Source organism: Salvelinus fontinalis, chromosome 14 (genome assembly GCF_029448725.1).
Source record: "Salvelinus fontinalis isolate EN_2023a chromosome 14, ASM2944872v1, whole genome shotgun sequence".
Taxonomy (NCBI): Eukaryota; Metazoa; Chordata; class Actinopteri; order Salmoniformes; family Salmonidae; genus Salvelinus; species Salvelinus fontinalis.
This window is the reverse complement of record NC_074678.1, coordinates 36,171,050-36,187,557: the sequence shown is the minus strand read 5'-3', so window position 1 is coordinate 36,187,557 and position 16,508 is coordinate 36,171,050. Positions and strand designations below refer to the sequence as shown.

Sequence of the window (16,508 nt, the reverse complement as noted above, 5' to 3'; positions counted from 1 at the left end):
AGAGAGACCCCCAGAGACAGACAGACAGAGAGCTTTTGACCATTGTCTGCCGTTGTCTCTCTCTGCTGATTCCATCTCCCCAGAGGAGCAAACAGCAGACTCCATCTCCTCTCCCCAGAGGAGCCAACAGCAGACTCCATCTCCTCTCCCCAGAGGAGCCAACAGCAGACTCCATCTCCTCTCCCCAGAGGAGCAAACAGCAGACTCCATCTCCTCTCCCCAGAGGAGCCAACAGCAGACTCCATCTCCTCTCCCCAGAGGAGCCAACAGCAGACTCCATCTCCTCTCCCCAGAGGAGCCAACAGCAGACTCCATCTCCTCTCCCCAGAGGAGCCAACAGCAGACTCCATCTCATCTCCCCAGAGGAGCAAACAGCAGACTCCATCTCATCTCCCCAGAGGAGCAAACAGCAGACTCCATCTCCTCTCCCCAGAGGAGCCAACAGCAGACTCCATCTCCTCTCACCAGAGGAGCCAACAGCAGACTCCATCTCCTCTCACCAGAGGAGCCAACAGCAGACTCCATCTCATCTCACCAGAGGAGCAAACAGCAGACTCCATCTCCTCCCCCCAGAGGAGCAAACAGCAGACTCCATCTCATCTCACCAGAGGAGCAAACAGCAGACTCCATCTCCTCTCCCCAGAGGAGCAAACAGCAGACTCCATCTCCTCTCACCAGAGGAGAGACAGAACATATCCTGGTGTATCCTGTAAAAACACTACTTAAACCAAATAACCATCTACAGTCCTGTTCATTACACTATTACCCATCATTTTGGGATGAGAGGAGTGGGCCAGCCCATGTCATTGCTTAGTGACAGATGTCCCGCTCTCCTCTCTTCTCCATGCTCCTGTAAGCTGGGTAATGAGAGGTAGAGGAGAGGATAGTTACAAGGAGCCAGGGTGCCAGTCTCAAAGCCAGGCTCCTTCTCTCCGCCCATCTCTGTCATTCTTTTGTCTTTGGGCTTCCTCCCCACTGTGGATTCAGCTCTAATTGGTGCCGTTTGGCTGCCATGGTGCCAGCGATACCATCTCCCTCCTACCCAGGGAGAATCATGCCAGCGATGCCAAGTCTGGTCTTGGTAATGCTTCCTTGGCCTGAGGTTTGGGGACTGCACTGAACGTTGATCTGCCGTTCGTTCGGCGCAGTGTGTTTTAGGGACCATTGCCGGTAGGCGTTTGTCAGTTTCTACATATAGAATTGGTTTGCACTTGGTATGCAAATTACGTCCAGCACTCTGTTCAGAGGTGCCAAGTACTCTCGGCCGGCAAACACCACCGGTGTACCCATGCATTTAGGGGCGAGCAATTTCTACAGAGACACTACTGTATATATTTTATGAATTCTAACAGCAGCATAAAATGCATTATTTAAAAAAATAAATGAGCTTAGAGTCTCCAGCCGACCTCCAAACGGACAGGAGAGAAACTATTATCAACCAAAGTACTGTATCTACTGGCAGGCCGCGTCACCATGGTGTCTGGAACCTTTTAAATAACAACATACTAGAACAACCCCTTGGGTTGTGCCGTGGCTGAGATCTTTGTGGTCTATACTCGGCCTTGTCTCAGGATGGTAAGTTGGTGGTTGAAGATATCCCTCTAGTGGTGTGGGGGCTGTGCTTTGGCAAAGTGGGTGGGGTTATATCCTGCCTGTTTGGCCCTGTCCGGGGGTATCATCGGATGGGGCCACAGTGTCTCCTGACCCCTCCTGTCTCAGCCTCCAGTATTTATGCTGCAGTAGTTTATGTGTCGGGGGGCTAGGGTCAGTCTGTTATATCTGGCGTATTTATCCTGTCTTATCTGGTGTCCTGTGTGAATTTAAGTATGCTCTCTCTAATTCTCTCTTTCTCTCTCGGAGGACCTGAGCCCTAAGACCATGCCTCAGGACTACCTGGCATGATGACTCCTTGCTGTCCCCAGTCCACCTGGCCGTGCTGCTGCTCCAGTTTCAACTGTTCTGCCTGCGGCTATGGAACCCTGACCTGTTCACCGGACGTGCTACCAGTCCTAGACCTGCTGTTTTCAACTCCCTAGAGACAGCAGGAGCGGTAGAGATACTCTCAATGATTGGCTATGAAAAGCCAACTGACATTTACTCCTGAGGTGCTGACCTGTTGGACCCTCGACAACTACTGTGATTATTAATATTTGACCATGCTGGTCATTTATGAACATTTGAACATCTTGGCCATGTTCTGTTATAATCTCCACCCGGCACAGCCAGAAGAGGACTGGCCACCCCTCATAGCCTGGTTCCTCTCTAGGTTTCTTCCTAGGTTTTGGCCTTTCTAGGGAGTTTTTCCTAGCCACCGTGCTTCTACACCTGCATTGCTTGCTGTTTGGGGTTTTAGGCTGGGTTTCTGTACAGCACTTTGAGATATCAGCTGATGTAAGAAGGGCTATATAAATACATTTGATTTGGAACCAAATGTGGGCATCAAAGCCTACAGTTTTCTATGTCCACACAGAAGGAGTGGTAGGACCTATACAGCCTATGGGCATTACCAGGTACTAAACTAATGACCATAGATCAGATGAATGAGAGCAGTAGCTGTGGGGGAGAAACAGAGAAAAAAAAGAGAAAAAGACTTGATTAAACTGATCCAGGGCCAACTACTGTACTGTATTATGCTGAGCCAGTGGAAATGGAAACTGCCAGTCTTTCAAAGTAAACAGTGAAAACATGACAGCCCACTGCAGTGCAGGAATGGGCATGGGCAGTAAGCAGACTGCTGTGGTTACTACTACTCTACACAGTGCCAGCTCATTAGCTCTGCCCACAGTGCTCGGAGCCACAGTAACACACTGACATATTACTGTACTGTTAACACACTGAGCTGCCTGGGCAGTGGGCTTCACCTTTCTTAATAGCTCCTGAAGGGATAAATAATGTTGAAATCTAGCTAGGAGTCTAATGTGGCCTAGTGGAGGGGATAGAGGAGGGGATAGTGGAGGGGATAGTGGAGGGGATAGTGGAGGGGATAGAGGAGGGGATAGAGGAGGGGATAGAGGAGGGGATAGTGGAGGGGATAGAGGAGGGGATAGAGGAGGGGATAGAGGAGGGGATAGTGGAGGGGATAGTGGAGGGGATAGTGGAGGGGATAGTGGAGGGGATAGAGGAGGGGATAGTGGAGGGGATAGTGGAGGGGATAGTGGAGGGGATAGAGGAGGGGATAGTGGAGGGGATAGAGAAGGGGATAGTGGAGGGGATAGAGGAGGGGATAGTGGAGGGGATAGAGGAGGGGATAGAGGAGGGGATAGTGGAGGGGATAGAGGAGGGGATAGTGGAGGGGATAGAGGGGATAGTGGAGGGGGTAGAGGAGGGGATAGAGGAGGGGATAGAGGAGGGGATAGTGGAGGGGATAGTGGAGGGGATAGAGGAGGGGATAGTGGAGGGGATAGAGGAGGGGATAGTGGAGGGGATAGTGGAGGGGATAGAGGAGGGGATAGTGGAGGGGATAGTGGAGGGGATAGAGGAGGGGATAGTGGAGGGGATAGAGGAGGGGATAGTGGAGGGGATAGTGGAGGGGATAGAGGAGGGGATAGTGGAGGGGATAGAGGAGGGGATAGTGGAGGGGATAGAGGGGATAGAGGAGGGGATAGTGGAGGGGATAGAGGAGGGGATAGTGGAGGGGATAGAGGAGGGGATAGAGGAGGGGATAGTGGAGGGGATAGAGGAGGGGATAGTGGAGGGGATAGAGGGGATAGTGGAGGGGATAGAGGAGGGGATAGAGGAGGGGGTAGTGGAGGGGATAGAGGAGGGGATAGTGGAGGGGATAGAGGAGGGGATAGTGGAGGGGATAGAGGAGGGGATAGAGGAGGGGATAGTGGAGGGGATAGAGGAGGGGATAGTGGAGGGGATAGAGGAGGGGATAGTGGAGGGGATAGAGGAGGGGATAGAGGAGGGGATAGTGGAGGGGATAGAGGAGGGGATAGTGGAGGGGATAGAGGAGGGGATAGAGGAGGGGATAGTGGAGGGGATAGAGGAGGGGATAGTGGAGGGGATAGAGGGGATAGTGGAGGGGATAGAGGAGGGGATAGAGGAGGGGGTAGTGGAGGGGATAGAGGAGGGGATAGTGGAGGGGGTAGTGGAGGGGATAGAGGAGGGGATAGTGGAGGGGATAGAGGAGGGGATAGTGGAGGGGATAGTGGAGGGGATAGTGGAGGGGATAGTGGAGGGGATAGTGGAGGGGATAGTGGAGGGGATAGAGGAGGGGATAGTGGAGGGGATAGAGGAGGGGATAGAGGAGGGGATAGAGGAGGGGATAGAGGAGGGGAGATAGAGGACGGGATAGAGGAGGGGATAGAGGAGGGGATAGAGGACGGGATAGAGGAGGGGATAGTGGAGGGGATAGAGGAAAACAGAAAGAGAACTTATAAGCCGATGAGGCGGCAGCTGTAGAATTTTAATAAGCCCTCTTTCCCTCTAATGATTGTTGTGTGTTTACTGCAGCACAGACAATCACAAACACACATGCTATGCACACACACACACACACACGGGTGCACACACACAGGAAGGAGCACCCAGTGACTCACCTGCTGTACCTCGGTCTCTCTGTTTGAGGTCTTTTCTGTGTACACAAATGAGTTGAAGATTCTCTGCAGGGAGAGAAGAGAGAAACTGGGTTAGTATGCTGTAGAAAGACTAGCTGCTTATAACTCAATCACATAAGGCCCAAACTCTCTTCATACCGATGCAAATACACATGCATTTATTCTGATTGCTTCATTTCAGAGGTTTTCTTTTGCTGCGACGTCAATGTCTCGCTTCATTACCAGTCATTTGTTGACACGGTCTTGTTAGGTCGTGTTATTTACTTTACTACACCCTTCAACGCTTCTCTGCCATTGCCTTTACATTTAAATGGATATGAAAAGAATGAGAAAATAACTCCTAGGTCCTCTCCAAAGTAAAGACCCTTGGTGGAGTTATTTCACTGTTAAATGGACCATTTCCTGGAATTATACTAGTGCTTCTAAGTGAAGTCAATTACAGTAATAAGATTGTGTTATGCCTTCAGAAATCAACCTGCCTGCTCCTGTCCATTGAAGATAATTGGTTACAGGCGCCTTTACTCTCTAATAGATCTGTCCTGCCATGTTAGAACCATTTACCAGTGCTTTCCACATTGGTCAAATGCCGCCTACAAGCTGACTGACTGCAAAACCACTTGAAGCCATTCAAAAGTGTGGGTCGTAGGCACGATACACATCATATTCTACAAATCATAAAGCACAGGCATAAACCCAGTCTTTCCCCTATATTAATACAAGGCACGATACACATCATATTCTACAAATCATAAAGCACAGGCATAAACCCAGTCTTTCCCCTATATTAATACAAGGCACGATACACATCATATTCTACAAATCATAAAGCACAGGCATAAACCCAGTCTTTCCCCTATATTAATACAAGGCACGATACACATCATATTCTACAAATCATAAAGCACAGGCATAAACCCAGTCTTTCCCCTATATTAATACAAGGCACGATACACATCATATTCTACAAATCATAAAGCACAGGCATAAACCCAGTCTTTCCCCTATATTAATACAAGCAGCGGCGGGCAAGTAAAAAGATTTCAGTGTAAAAGTAAATGACTAAAACCCCATATGAAGTATATATTTAAATTAGATCATCTTTGAGAACTAAGTATCACCAAAATATAAACTAGACAGTCAGGGAGAATGAAAGGTTGTAAACATGTCATGACACAGGGCAAATTTATATAGTTATGTTGGGGTCACTCAGCAGAAGATAATGGCATTGGTAAATGGTATTATGTGTAGAATTGCAGGAAATTTGCTTAAAAATTGTTTTATTTTTTGTTGCCCCATGACAATATGTGTAGACAAAACATATAGAATTGCGGGAACTAGCTGTACAAGTGTACATGTTTCTCTCCACCCAAGTCAAAATGTGTAGAATTGTAAGAAATTAGCTTTAAAAAAATATTTTGTCTTTGTGGCCAAGAGGAGTGGCTTCGGTCAAACCCATATTCTACAGCATTAAACTACAAACATGGCAGCGAGAATAACAGAGGTCCTTGTATGACCTTAACACTAAAACAAAATCCACAAGCCTTCAAGAAAACTTTGAACGCACGCACGCAGAAGTTAGTGCCCGGTAAAAAATGTTAAATAAATGTTGACTTAATGTGTCAGGTGTAGAGGTTGACCGATTAATCGGAATGGCCGTTTAATTAGGGCCGATTTCAAGTTTTCATAACAATCGGAAATCGGTATTTTTGGACACCGATTTTTTTTTTTTTTTTACACCTTTATTTAATCTTTATTTAACTAGGCAAGTCAGTTACATTGCACTCCACGAGGAGCCTGCCTGTTACGCGAATGCAGTAGAAGCCAATGTAAGTTGCTAGCTAGCATTAAACTTATCTTATAACAATCAATCATAATCACTAGTTAATGACCTAAGGCTCGTATTTCTGTGTGTTATTATGTTATAATTAAGTCTATGATTTGATAGAGCAGTCTGAGCGGTGGTAGGCACCAGCAGGCTCGTAAGCATTCAAACAGCACTTTCCTGCGTTTTGCCAGCAGCTCTTCGCTGTGCTTCAAGCATTGCGCTGTTTATGACTTCAAGCCTATCAACTCCCGGGATTAGTCTGGTGTAACCGATTTTAAATGGCTAGCTAGTTAGCGGGGTGCGCGCTAATAGCGTTTCAAACGTCACTCGCTCTGAGACTTGGAGTAGTTGTTCCCCTTGCTCTGCATGGGTAACGCTGCTTCGAGGGTGGCTGTTGTCGATGTGTTCCTGGTTCGAGCCCAGGTTGCGGCGAGGAGAGGGATGGAAGCTATACTGTTACACTGGCAATACTAAAGTGCCTATAAGAACATCCAATAGTCAAAGGTATATGAAATACAAATGGTATAGAGAGAAATAGTCCTTTAATTCCTATTATAACTACAACCTAAAACGTCTTACCTGGGAATATTGAAGACTCATGTTAAAAGGAACCACCAGCTTTCATATGTTCTCATGTTCTGAGCAAAGAACTTAAACGTTAGCTTTCTTACATGGCACATATTGCACTTTTACTTTCTTCTCCAACACTTTGTTTTTGCATTATTTAAACCAAATTGAACATGCTTCATTATTTATTTGAGGCTAAATTGATTTTATTGATGTATTATATTAAGTTAAAATAAGTGTTCATTCAGTATTGTTGTAATTGTCATTATTACAAATAAATAAATATCGGCCGATTAATCGGTATCGTCTTTTTTTGGTCCTCCAATAATTGGTATCGGTATCGGCGTTGAAAAACATAAATCGGTCGACCTCTTGTCAGGTGTTTAAGCTTCTCTACTGCCATGTTCCACATGCACACTCACACCACACACCTGTCCTGTCCACACCTATTGTAGGACACATTCCAGAGCAGATGGGCACCAACTACCCAGCATGCCTCACTCCGCCTGCCTCACTAACCCGGAGTTCACTTCATTTTATTGTGTGATTCATGGGACCTCCCACAATCAAGAGGAGACTTGTCACGCTGAGCTTGGTTCCTGGGTTCCTAAACAGAGAAGGAAACCCTGGAAAGCTGTCTGGCAGGGGGATCAGGTAAAGAAGAGGCTTTTCTGAGCTGGTTTCATTCTCTACTGAAGTTAAAGAGGTAGGCTCAGGTCCACACTGACAGGTATGTGTTAGTTAAACATGGGAAACAAAAACAGACACACACAGCCAACATGCTGCACATTTTACCCACAGCGTTATTTGGAAAACTTAAAGCCAACCTAGAGATTGTATAGCATGTATTAGCACAGGCTATTTGTTTTTGGACGTGGCGCGGTGGCTTTCACAGCTAAGACCTGGGCAGGGAGGAATGCCTCCAACTGGAATCCAATACGGCTCACCCTGGCTCCCCTGACCCAGAGAGTCCATTGGGAGACAGACTACAGGCACACCCACACTTCAGGATCCTACCAGGGTATGGTTTCAAACTTGAAGCTAGTTGAAGTATAAACAAATGAATGGAACAAAGTTGTATATCGGTAGCTATTTTAATTAATCAAAGCTTAGGGTGGGCTCTTGAATGACCAAAGCCACCCACGGCCTCATTCACCAAAATGCACTTGACAATCATAAATCACAAGGACACCAAATAACTACGTTGTCTCTTAGTGTCTCTCCAGTCTGGTCTTCTCTTGGTGTCTCTCCAGCCTGGTCTTCTCTTGGTGTCTCTCCAGTCTGGTCTTCTCTTGGTGTCTCTCCAGCCTGGTCTTCTCTTAGTGTCTCTCCAGTCTGGTCTTCTCTTAGTGTCTCTCCAGCCTGGTCTTCTCTTAGTGTCTCTCCAGCCTGGTCTTCTCTTAGTGTCTCTCCAGCCTGGTCTTCTCTAAGTGTCTCTCCAGCCTGGTCTTCTCTAAGTGTCTCTCCAGCCTGGTCTTCTCTAAGTGTCTCTCCAGCCTGGTCTTCTCTTAGTGTCTCTCCAGCCTGGTCTTCTCTTAGTGTCTCTCCAGCCTGGTCTTCTCTAAGTGTCTCTCCAGCCTGGTCTTCTCTAAGTGTCTCTCTAGCCTGGTCTTCTCTAAGTGTCTCTCCAGCCTGGTCTTCTCTAAGTGTCTCTCTAGCCTGGTCTTCTCTAAGTGTCTCTCCAGCCTGGTCTTCTCTAAGTGTCTCTCCAGCCTGGTCTTCTCTAAGTGTCTCTCTAGCCTGGTCTTCTCTAAGTGTCTCTCCAGCCTGGTCTTCTCTTAGTGTCTCTCCAGCCTGGTCTTCTCTTAGTGTCTCTCCAGCCTGGTCTTCTCTTAGTGTCTCTCCAGCCTGGTCTTCTCTTAGTGTCTCTCCAGCCTGGTCTTCTCTTAGTGTCTCTCCAGCCTGGTCTTCTCTTAGTGTCTCTCCAGCCTGGTCTTCTCTTAGTGTCTCTCTAGCCTGGTCTTCTCTAAGTGTCTCTCTAGCCTGGTCTTCTCTAAGTGTCTCTCCAGCCTGGTCTTCTCTAAGTGTCTCTCCAGCCTGGTCTTCTCTTAGTGTCTCTCCAGCCTGGTCTTCTCTTGGTGTCTCTCCAGCCTGGTCTTCTCTTGGTGTCTCTCCAGCCTGGTCTTCTCAGTGTCTCTCCAGCCTGGTCTTCTCTTAGTGTCTCTCCAGCCTGGTCTTCTCTTAGTGTCTCTCCAGCCTGGTCTTCTCTTAGTGTCTCTCCAGCCTGGTCTTCTCTTAGTGTCTCTCCAGCCTGGTCTTCTCTTAGTGTCTCTCCAGCCTGGTCTTCTCTTAGTGTCTCTCCAGCCTGGTCTTCTCTTAGTGTCTCTCCAGCCTGGTCTTCTCTAAGTGTCTCTCTAGCCTGGTCTTCTCTAAGTGTCTCTCTAGCCTGGTCTTCTCTAAGTGTCTCTCTAGCCTGGTCTTCTCTAAGTGTCTCTCTAGCCTGGTCTTCTCTAAGTGTCTCTCTAGCCTGGTCTTCTCTTAGTGTCTCTCCAGCCTGGTCTTCTCTTAGTGTCTCTCCAGCCTGGTCTTCTCTTAGTGTCTCTCCAGCCTGGTCTTCTCTTAGTGTCTCTCCAGCCTGGTCTTCTCTTAGTGTCTCTCCAGCCTGGTCTTCTCTTAGTGTCTCTCCAGCCTGGTCTTCTCTTAGTGTCTCTCCAGCCTGGTCTTCTCTTAGTGTCTCTCCAGCCTGGTCTTCTCAGTGTCTCTCTAGCCTGGTCTTCTCTAAGTGTCTCTCTAGCCTGGTCTTCTCTAAGTGTCTCTCTAGCCTGGTCTTCTCTAAGTGTCTCTCTAGCCTGGTCTTCTCTAAGTGTCTCTAGCCTGGTCTTCTCTAAGTGTCTCTCTAGCCTGGTCTTCTCTAAGTGTCTCTCCAGCCTGGTCTTCTCTTAGTGTCTCTCCAGCCTGGTCTTCTCTTAGTGTCTCTCCAGCCTGGTCTTCTCAGTGTCTCTCTAGCCTGGTCTTCTCTAAGTGTCTCTCTAGCCTGGTCTTCTCTAAGTGTCTCTCTAGCCTGGTCTTCTCTAAGTGTCTCTCTAGCCTGGTCTTCTCTAAGTGTCTCTCTAGCCTGGTCTTCTCTTAGTGTCTCTAGCCTGGTCTTCTCTTAGTGTCTCTCTAGCCTGGTCTTCTCTAAGTGTCTCTCTAGCCTGGTCTTCTCTAAGTGTCTCTCTAGCCTGGTCTTCTCTTAGTGTCTCTAGCCTGGTCTTCTCTTAGTGTCTCTCTAGCCTGGTCTTCTCTTAGTGTCTCTCTAGCCTGGTCTTCTTTGAGATGCAGTAAACCACCAAAGAGCCCATTTTATTTTCAAGCGACTTTCTTCTTAATGGAGCAGCTCTTTAAAACAGGAACCTCCAGTGTAAAAACAGGTGACACAACATAGCCAGAAAATAGAGATTCCTCTCAAATCATTCAGGATGGGGATGGGGAACGAACACAGACTATGAATCCTTTTCATTAGAAGGGTGTGAAGTGAGGGGAGGTTGAGGTGGGAATAAACATAAATTCAGTTCGGAGCCTTGAGCCACGGTCATTTTGGATTGGACTGGTGAGAGAGGGAGTGGCCCTTTGCCTCAAAAACAGACTTCATTATTTGATGCATGGATTCTACAATGTTTGTTGCTCAATTGCTATCAAGGGACCTAAAGTGTGCCGGGAAAACATTTCCCACATCATTACAGCACCATCACCAGCCTGTATCGTTGACACCAGTCAGGATGGGTCCATGGACTCATGCTGCTTACGCCAAATCCTGACACTGCCATCAGCATGACGCAACAGGAACCGGGATTTGTCAGACCAGGCAGAGTTTTTCCACTCCTCAATTGTCCAGTGTTGGTGATCATGTGACCACTAGAGCCCACTTTTCCTTCGACCTCTCTCATCAACGAGCTGTTTTCACCCACAGGAATGCCGCTTACTGGAAGTGTTTTGTTGGTCGCACCATTCTCTGTAAACCCTAGACACTATTGTGAAAAGCCCAAGAGGGCAGCCGTTTCTGAGATACTGGAGACACTGGGTGGTAGCCGGCTAGTGATGACAGTTTAACCTGATGAGGACAGAGGGCACTGTTTTCACTTTGGGGGAAAAACGTGCCCAATTTAAACGGCCTCGTACTCAATTATTGCTCGTACAATATGCATATTATTATTACTATTGGATAGAAAACACTCTCTAGTTTCTAAAACCGTTTGAATTTTGTCTGTGAGTAAAACAGACAAACTCATTTGGCAGCACACTTTCTGACCAGGAAGTGGAAAGTCTGAAAATGATGCTCCGTTCAAGGGCCTGCCTATAAATGGGCATGATACGTATGAGTATACATGCACATCATACACCTTCCCCTAGATGTCAAGAGGAAGTGAGAGAAGAAATGAAGTGTTTATCTTGGTCTGAGGTGGAATTAATCCTCTTGGCACGACGAGTCATCCATTTCCTGTTTTCTGGAAAGCGCGAAGATGGACCTGGAATTGCCTTCTGAAAAGCTGTCGTTATAGGCGACTACTATCTCCGGCTTTGATTTTATTTGATACATGTCACAATATCATCGTAAACTATGTTTTTTCAATATAGTTTTATTAGATTATTATTATTTATTAGATTAACTAAAACTTTTTTTTAAAACAACAGATTCACAAAATATAAATTTAACATTCAAGAGCAACATGGCAACTTAATAATAACTGAACACTATTTGAAATTTTTTCGGGACGTTAGGCGTGTTGCGTTGTCTGTGTGTGTTGACGATGGAAAGCTTCGCGCCACTTGGCCAGTGTGCTTGCTAATTCAAGAGGGAAAAACGATGTTCTAAATCCAAACAACGACTGTTCTGGACAAAGGACCCCTTGTCCAACATTCTGATGGAAGATCACCAAAAGTAGGACCCATTTTGTGATGCTATTTCATATATCTGTCGAACTGTGTACTAGTAGTTTTGCGCCCAGGTTTTGGCCACTCTCTCGCTATAACATAAGCCTTATGTCGTAATGAAGATATTTTTAGAATTCTAACGCTGCGATTGCATTAAGAACTAGTGTATCTATCATTTCCTATACAACAAGTATTTTTTTGTAATGTTTATGAATAGCTATTTGGTCAGAATAAGTGAGAGTCTAATAGAAATATCCGCACATTCTAGGAAAAAGAAGCTACGTTAGCATAATGGATAACCACTGATTTCAGCTCTAAATATGCACATTTTCGAACAAAACATAAGTGTATGTATAACCTGATGTTATAGGACTGTCATCTGAGGAAGGTTTATGGAGGTTAGTGAAAATTAATATCTTTTGCTGGTTTATTCGCTAACGCTAACGTGCCTATTGCTATCGCTAACGTGCCTTGATGAATGAATGCGGTTGTGTGGTAGGCTATTGTAGTAAGCTAATATAATGCTATATTGTGTTTTCGCTGTAAAACACTTAAAAAAATCTGAAATATTGGCTGGATTCACAAGATGCTTGTCTTGTCTTTCATTTGCTGTACACGATGCATTTTTCAGAAATGTTTTATGATGAGTATTTAGGTATTCCACGTTGGTCTCTATAATTACTCTGGCTGCTTCGGTGCTATTTTTGAAGGTAGCTGTGATGGTAGCTGCAATGTAAAACTGATTTATACCTCAAATATGCACATTTTTCGAACAAAGCATAGATTTATTGTATAACATGTTATAAAACTGCCATCTGATGAAGTTGTTTCTTGGTTAGTTTGGTTGGTTGTTGGTTAGTTAGGTTGGCTTTGTGCATGCTACCTGTGCTGTGAAAAATGTCTGTCCTTCTTTGTATTTGGTGGTGAGCTAACATAAATATACGTGCTATTTTCGCTGTAAAACATTTAAAAAAATCGGACATGTTGGCTGGATTCACAAGATGTGTACCTTTCATTTGCTGTATTGGACTTGTTAACGTGTGAAAGTTAAATATTTCAAAAATATATATTTTGAATTTCGCGCTCTGCCTTTTCAGTGGAATGTGGGAGGAGTTCCGCTGGCGGAACGCTGGAGCGGTAAAGGTTAACAGGCTGATGCCTGGAGATTGAGAGACTGTTAAACAGCTTCTGTCTCAGCTTTGATCCACCTGTACTGTCTATGCCTTCTAGATGGTAGCAGGAGGAACGGTCTGTGGCTCGGGAGGCTGAGGTGACACCGGGTGCTGTGGATGTCCTGAAGCATGCGTTGGGCTGACTACACCACCCTCTGGTCGAGTCCGAATACCATACTAGCGTACTACATACTTAAAACTGCATAATCATTCTGGCATTTGATCTAGTAGAATGTGTGTGTTTGACAACAGCTGATAATCAGACACGCTGTACCAAAATGAATGAATGGCGGGAGTCAACTCAAGTGTGCATTAGATGGCGCATTTGGAGTACTATTTTCAAAATGTCACATACTATAAAATGTTATTATTTCGCATACTATTTAGGACGCTAGTATGGGTATTCGGACCCGGCCACTGTCTGGCACCTGAAAGGGTGACGGAAAAATGGACGCATTGCTTAGGTGCTTAATTAAGTTCTCCCATATCGCACGTGAACGTGTGTGTATATATGTGAGTATATTTTTTATGTGTGCTCTGCGGAGTGGGGGAGGGGCTGGAGTGTGTGGGAGCCCAGGGGCTGGCAGGAGAGACAAGAGCCAAGCAGGGTACAAACAGCAGCAGATGAAAGGACAGACGGGCTTTAGGAAGCTGAGATGGGTGGAGGGAGCTGCTGCATCCTGCTGTAGGTACACTGCGGCTCTCCCCTCCTTCCCTCCCCACTCTCAGAGCTGCTGCATCCTGCTGTAGGTACACTGCGGCTCTCCCCTCCTTCCCTCCCCACTCTCAGAGCTGCTGCATCCTGCTGTAGGTACACTGCGGCTCTCCCCTCCTTCCCTCCCCACTCTCAGAGCTGCTGCATCCTGCTGTAGGTACACTGCGGCTCTCCCCTCCTTCCCTCCCCACTCTCAGAGCTGCTGCATCCTGCTGTAGGTACACTGCGGCTCTCCCCTCCTTCCCTCCCCACTCTCAGAGCTGCTGCATCCTGCTGTAGGTACACTGCGGCTCTCCCCTCCTTCCCTCCCCACTCTCAGAGCTGCTGCATCCTGCTGTAGGTACACTGCGGCTCTCCCCTCCTTCCCTCCCCACTCTCAGAGCTGCTGCATCCTGCTGTAGGTACACTGCGGCTCTCCCCTCCTTCCCTCCCCACTCTCAGAGCTGCTCCGCTCATTGGACTACAAAGGGCTGGAGCCAAGTGAGGCATCCTAGCTCTGCCTCTGATGTGAGGTTTTTTCCGCCCCCCCCCCCCCCCATCCCTTCTTCAATTTTTCTGACGGCTATAAAGTAGGATTGAGCCATGCACCTGGGGGAACACAACTCTGTTTTTAGCAACAAATAGAAATCGCATCTCCCCCAAAAACACACACTAAAAAGAGATGCCTTTCCCTCAGCAACACACCAACAACCAGACTTCAAATCTAAACTCTACCTAACCAACCCATGACACGCATGTGACAAAGAAAATTTGATTTGCAGATATCTTGGGAGTAATGCGAGCTTGAGGAAGAAACGATCCATATTAATACCTCTATCCACAATGGCACATTAAATAACATCAGAGAAACAAATGCTAGCTAATTAATACTTCTCCATTTCAATTCAGCAACACAGACAGAGGCGGTTGTCTAATTAAATGGCTTGGGATCCCTGCCTGTCTGCCAATGGCTGATGTATTTAGAACCAGACACAGAGGGAATTGAATTTGGTTAATCTTACTAACGAACCGGACCCTCAGGCTACATCGGTAAATCTACACCTCCTCTTCCTTCATTGAGAGGCTCTCAGGACAGTGTGTGTGTGCAGAGCGTGTGTGTGTATGTGTGTGTGTATGTGTGTGTGTGTGTGTGTGTGTGTGTGCAGAGAGTGTGAAAATACACATGCAATTAGTTCCACATTTGTTTCTGTACTAATGAAACTATGCCTCGGGTTGTCATGGTATTCTGACTCAACCACAAGAGGAGACGGTCTGTTTATTGGAACATTCAAATCTAAAGCTCCATTTAGGTTCTTTAAAAAAGAGTTCTGTACAGAAACACTGAGGTCCCGCAACAGTAGGTCTGCGAGGGTAATGATTCAAGTCCATTGCTACGGTAACTCGTTGGTGGCATGGCCTAAACATTGAAGTCCTATAAAACGTACCACACCATAACAAGGCCTCAGACACAAAGATCCAGTCACTCCACTCTGACTCGACACATGACTTCTCAACATGGAGATAGCCTTATAAACCACTGTGTTAAATCCACAGCAGGAAGAGAGGTAGAATGGACAATGCATTGAGTAGCAATCCCAGGCAGGCACTCCCAAAACAATCAAATGTCTCCTTAAAATACAATAACGGCAAAAACATAACCAAGCTACATCATACCCATGCAGGGCAAATTGTGGTGGACTGGAGGTTAGCTCGTCCCCTAGAGAGAGAGCAAGAGAAGACGAGGATAGCAAATGCAAGGAACCCAAAAAACAAAAGGGCTCAGGCATCAAAGCGTAAAATAACAGGCGTGTAGCCGAGACTAGCCCACCCTCTACTTTGTGAACCCTCCCCCTGCCTCCCCTCTTCCCCCGTCGAGGGAGAAAGGCCTGTCGGAGTGTGCGGTTCTGTCATAACAAACCCCCTTTTATGCAAACAGGGGCGAGGCCCTAGAGAGGCTGGGTCACCCAGCACAAAGAAGATCCTCTACACTGATCCCAGACCTGTCCCAGCCTCCCAGATCCACAGTTTGCTACTACCCTCACTGCTATGCTCCTGTAGACAGTATATAATGCTTTCCACATGTGAGGGAGAGAGAGGGATGGATGGATGGAGAGGATGGGTGAGAACAATGACAACAGTGGAGGCCGGTGTTTTATTACAAACTCTCTCTCTCTCCACGTCTCTCTGCAGCTACACATGCTTATGGTAAAGTGTCCAACTGAGAAATAATGTGTACAAGGAAAAATCATTTAAACCAGAAACAAAGATTCAATCAACAAGAAAAAAATGTATCCTCAAACTGTACTAGTATGGTTTTCTTTCATTTAGAGACAACTGAATTTCAACTGAAAATTATCATGTAAATTCACTTAAAACAGGGTTAAAATTCACTTAAAAACAGTCCTTTTGGACATCCTATAAGGCTACACACACACACCGAGATGAACCGGGTACTTCTCTGATTCCTGTCCAAAAATAGCACATTGTGAGTTGTCGTCAGGCTGCTTTGCTGCAGTGGCTGATGGGAGAGTGAAAGCAGTGGCGCCTGTGTCTGATCTCTTCCTTCTGAAGATGTTAGAAACTGCAAGGTGAACATTGCCTCTGCGCCAGAGCAAAGCTTTGAGCTTCAAAGAGAAAAGTACTGCTCGCAACAGGACGACAAGTGGAGAATGGAAAGAGAGAGAGAGAAAGGAGGGAGAGCTCACATCTCCTTCTGACATTCCCTGTGCTCATCCATCTCTCCGGATGGATCACAAAGCCCCCGCTCCCTCGCTTCATACAGTTTCATATATACAGTCCATTAAGTCTCAAGTTTGGTATATAATACAGTCAGTGATCTG

General features: G+C 46.5%; 1 protein-coding gene across 2 annotated transcripts in view; it reads right to left on the bottom strand.

Moving 5' to 3' along the window:
- Nucleotides 1–16,508, bottom strand: part of cachd1 (cache domain containing 1) — a 146,341-nt gene that overhangs the window by 105,064 nt on the left and 24,769 nt on the right. For both annotated transcript variants that reach the window (XM_055861580.1, XM_055861581.1), the window contains exon 2: nt 4,542–4,604. In XM_055861580.1, the coding sequence (XP_055717555.1) occupies nt 4,542–4,604 (63 nt within the window). The remainder of the gene's footprint in view (nt 1–4,541; nt 4,605–16,508) is intronic.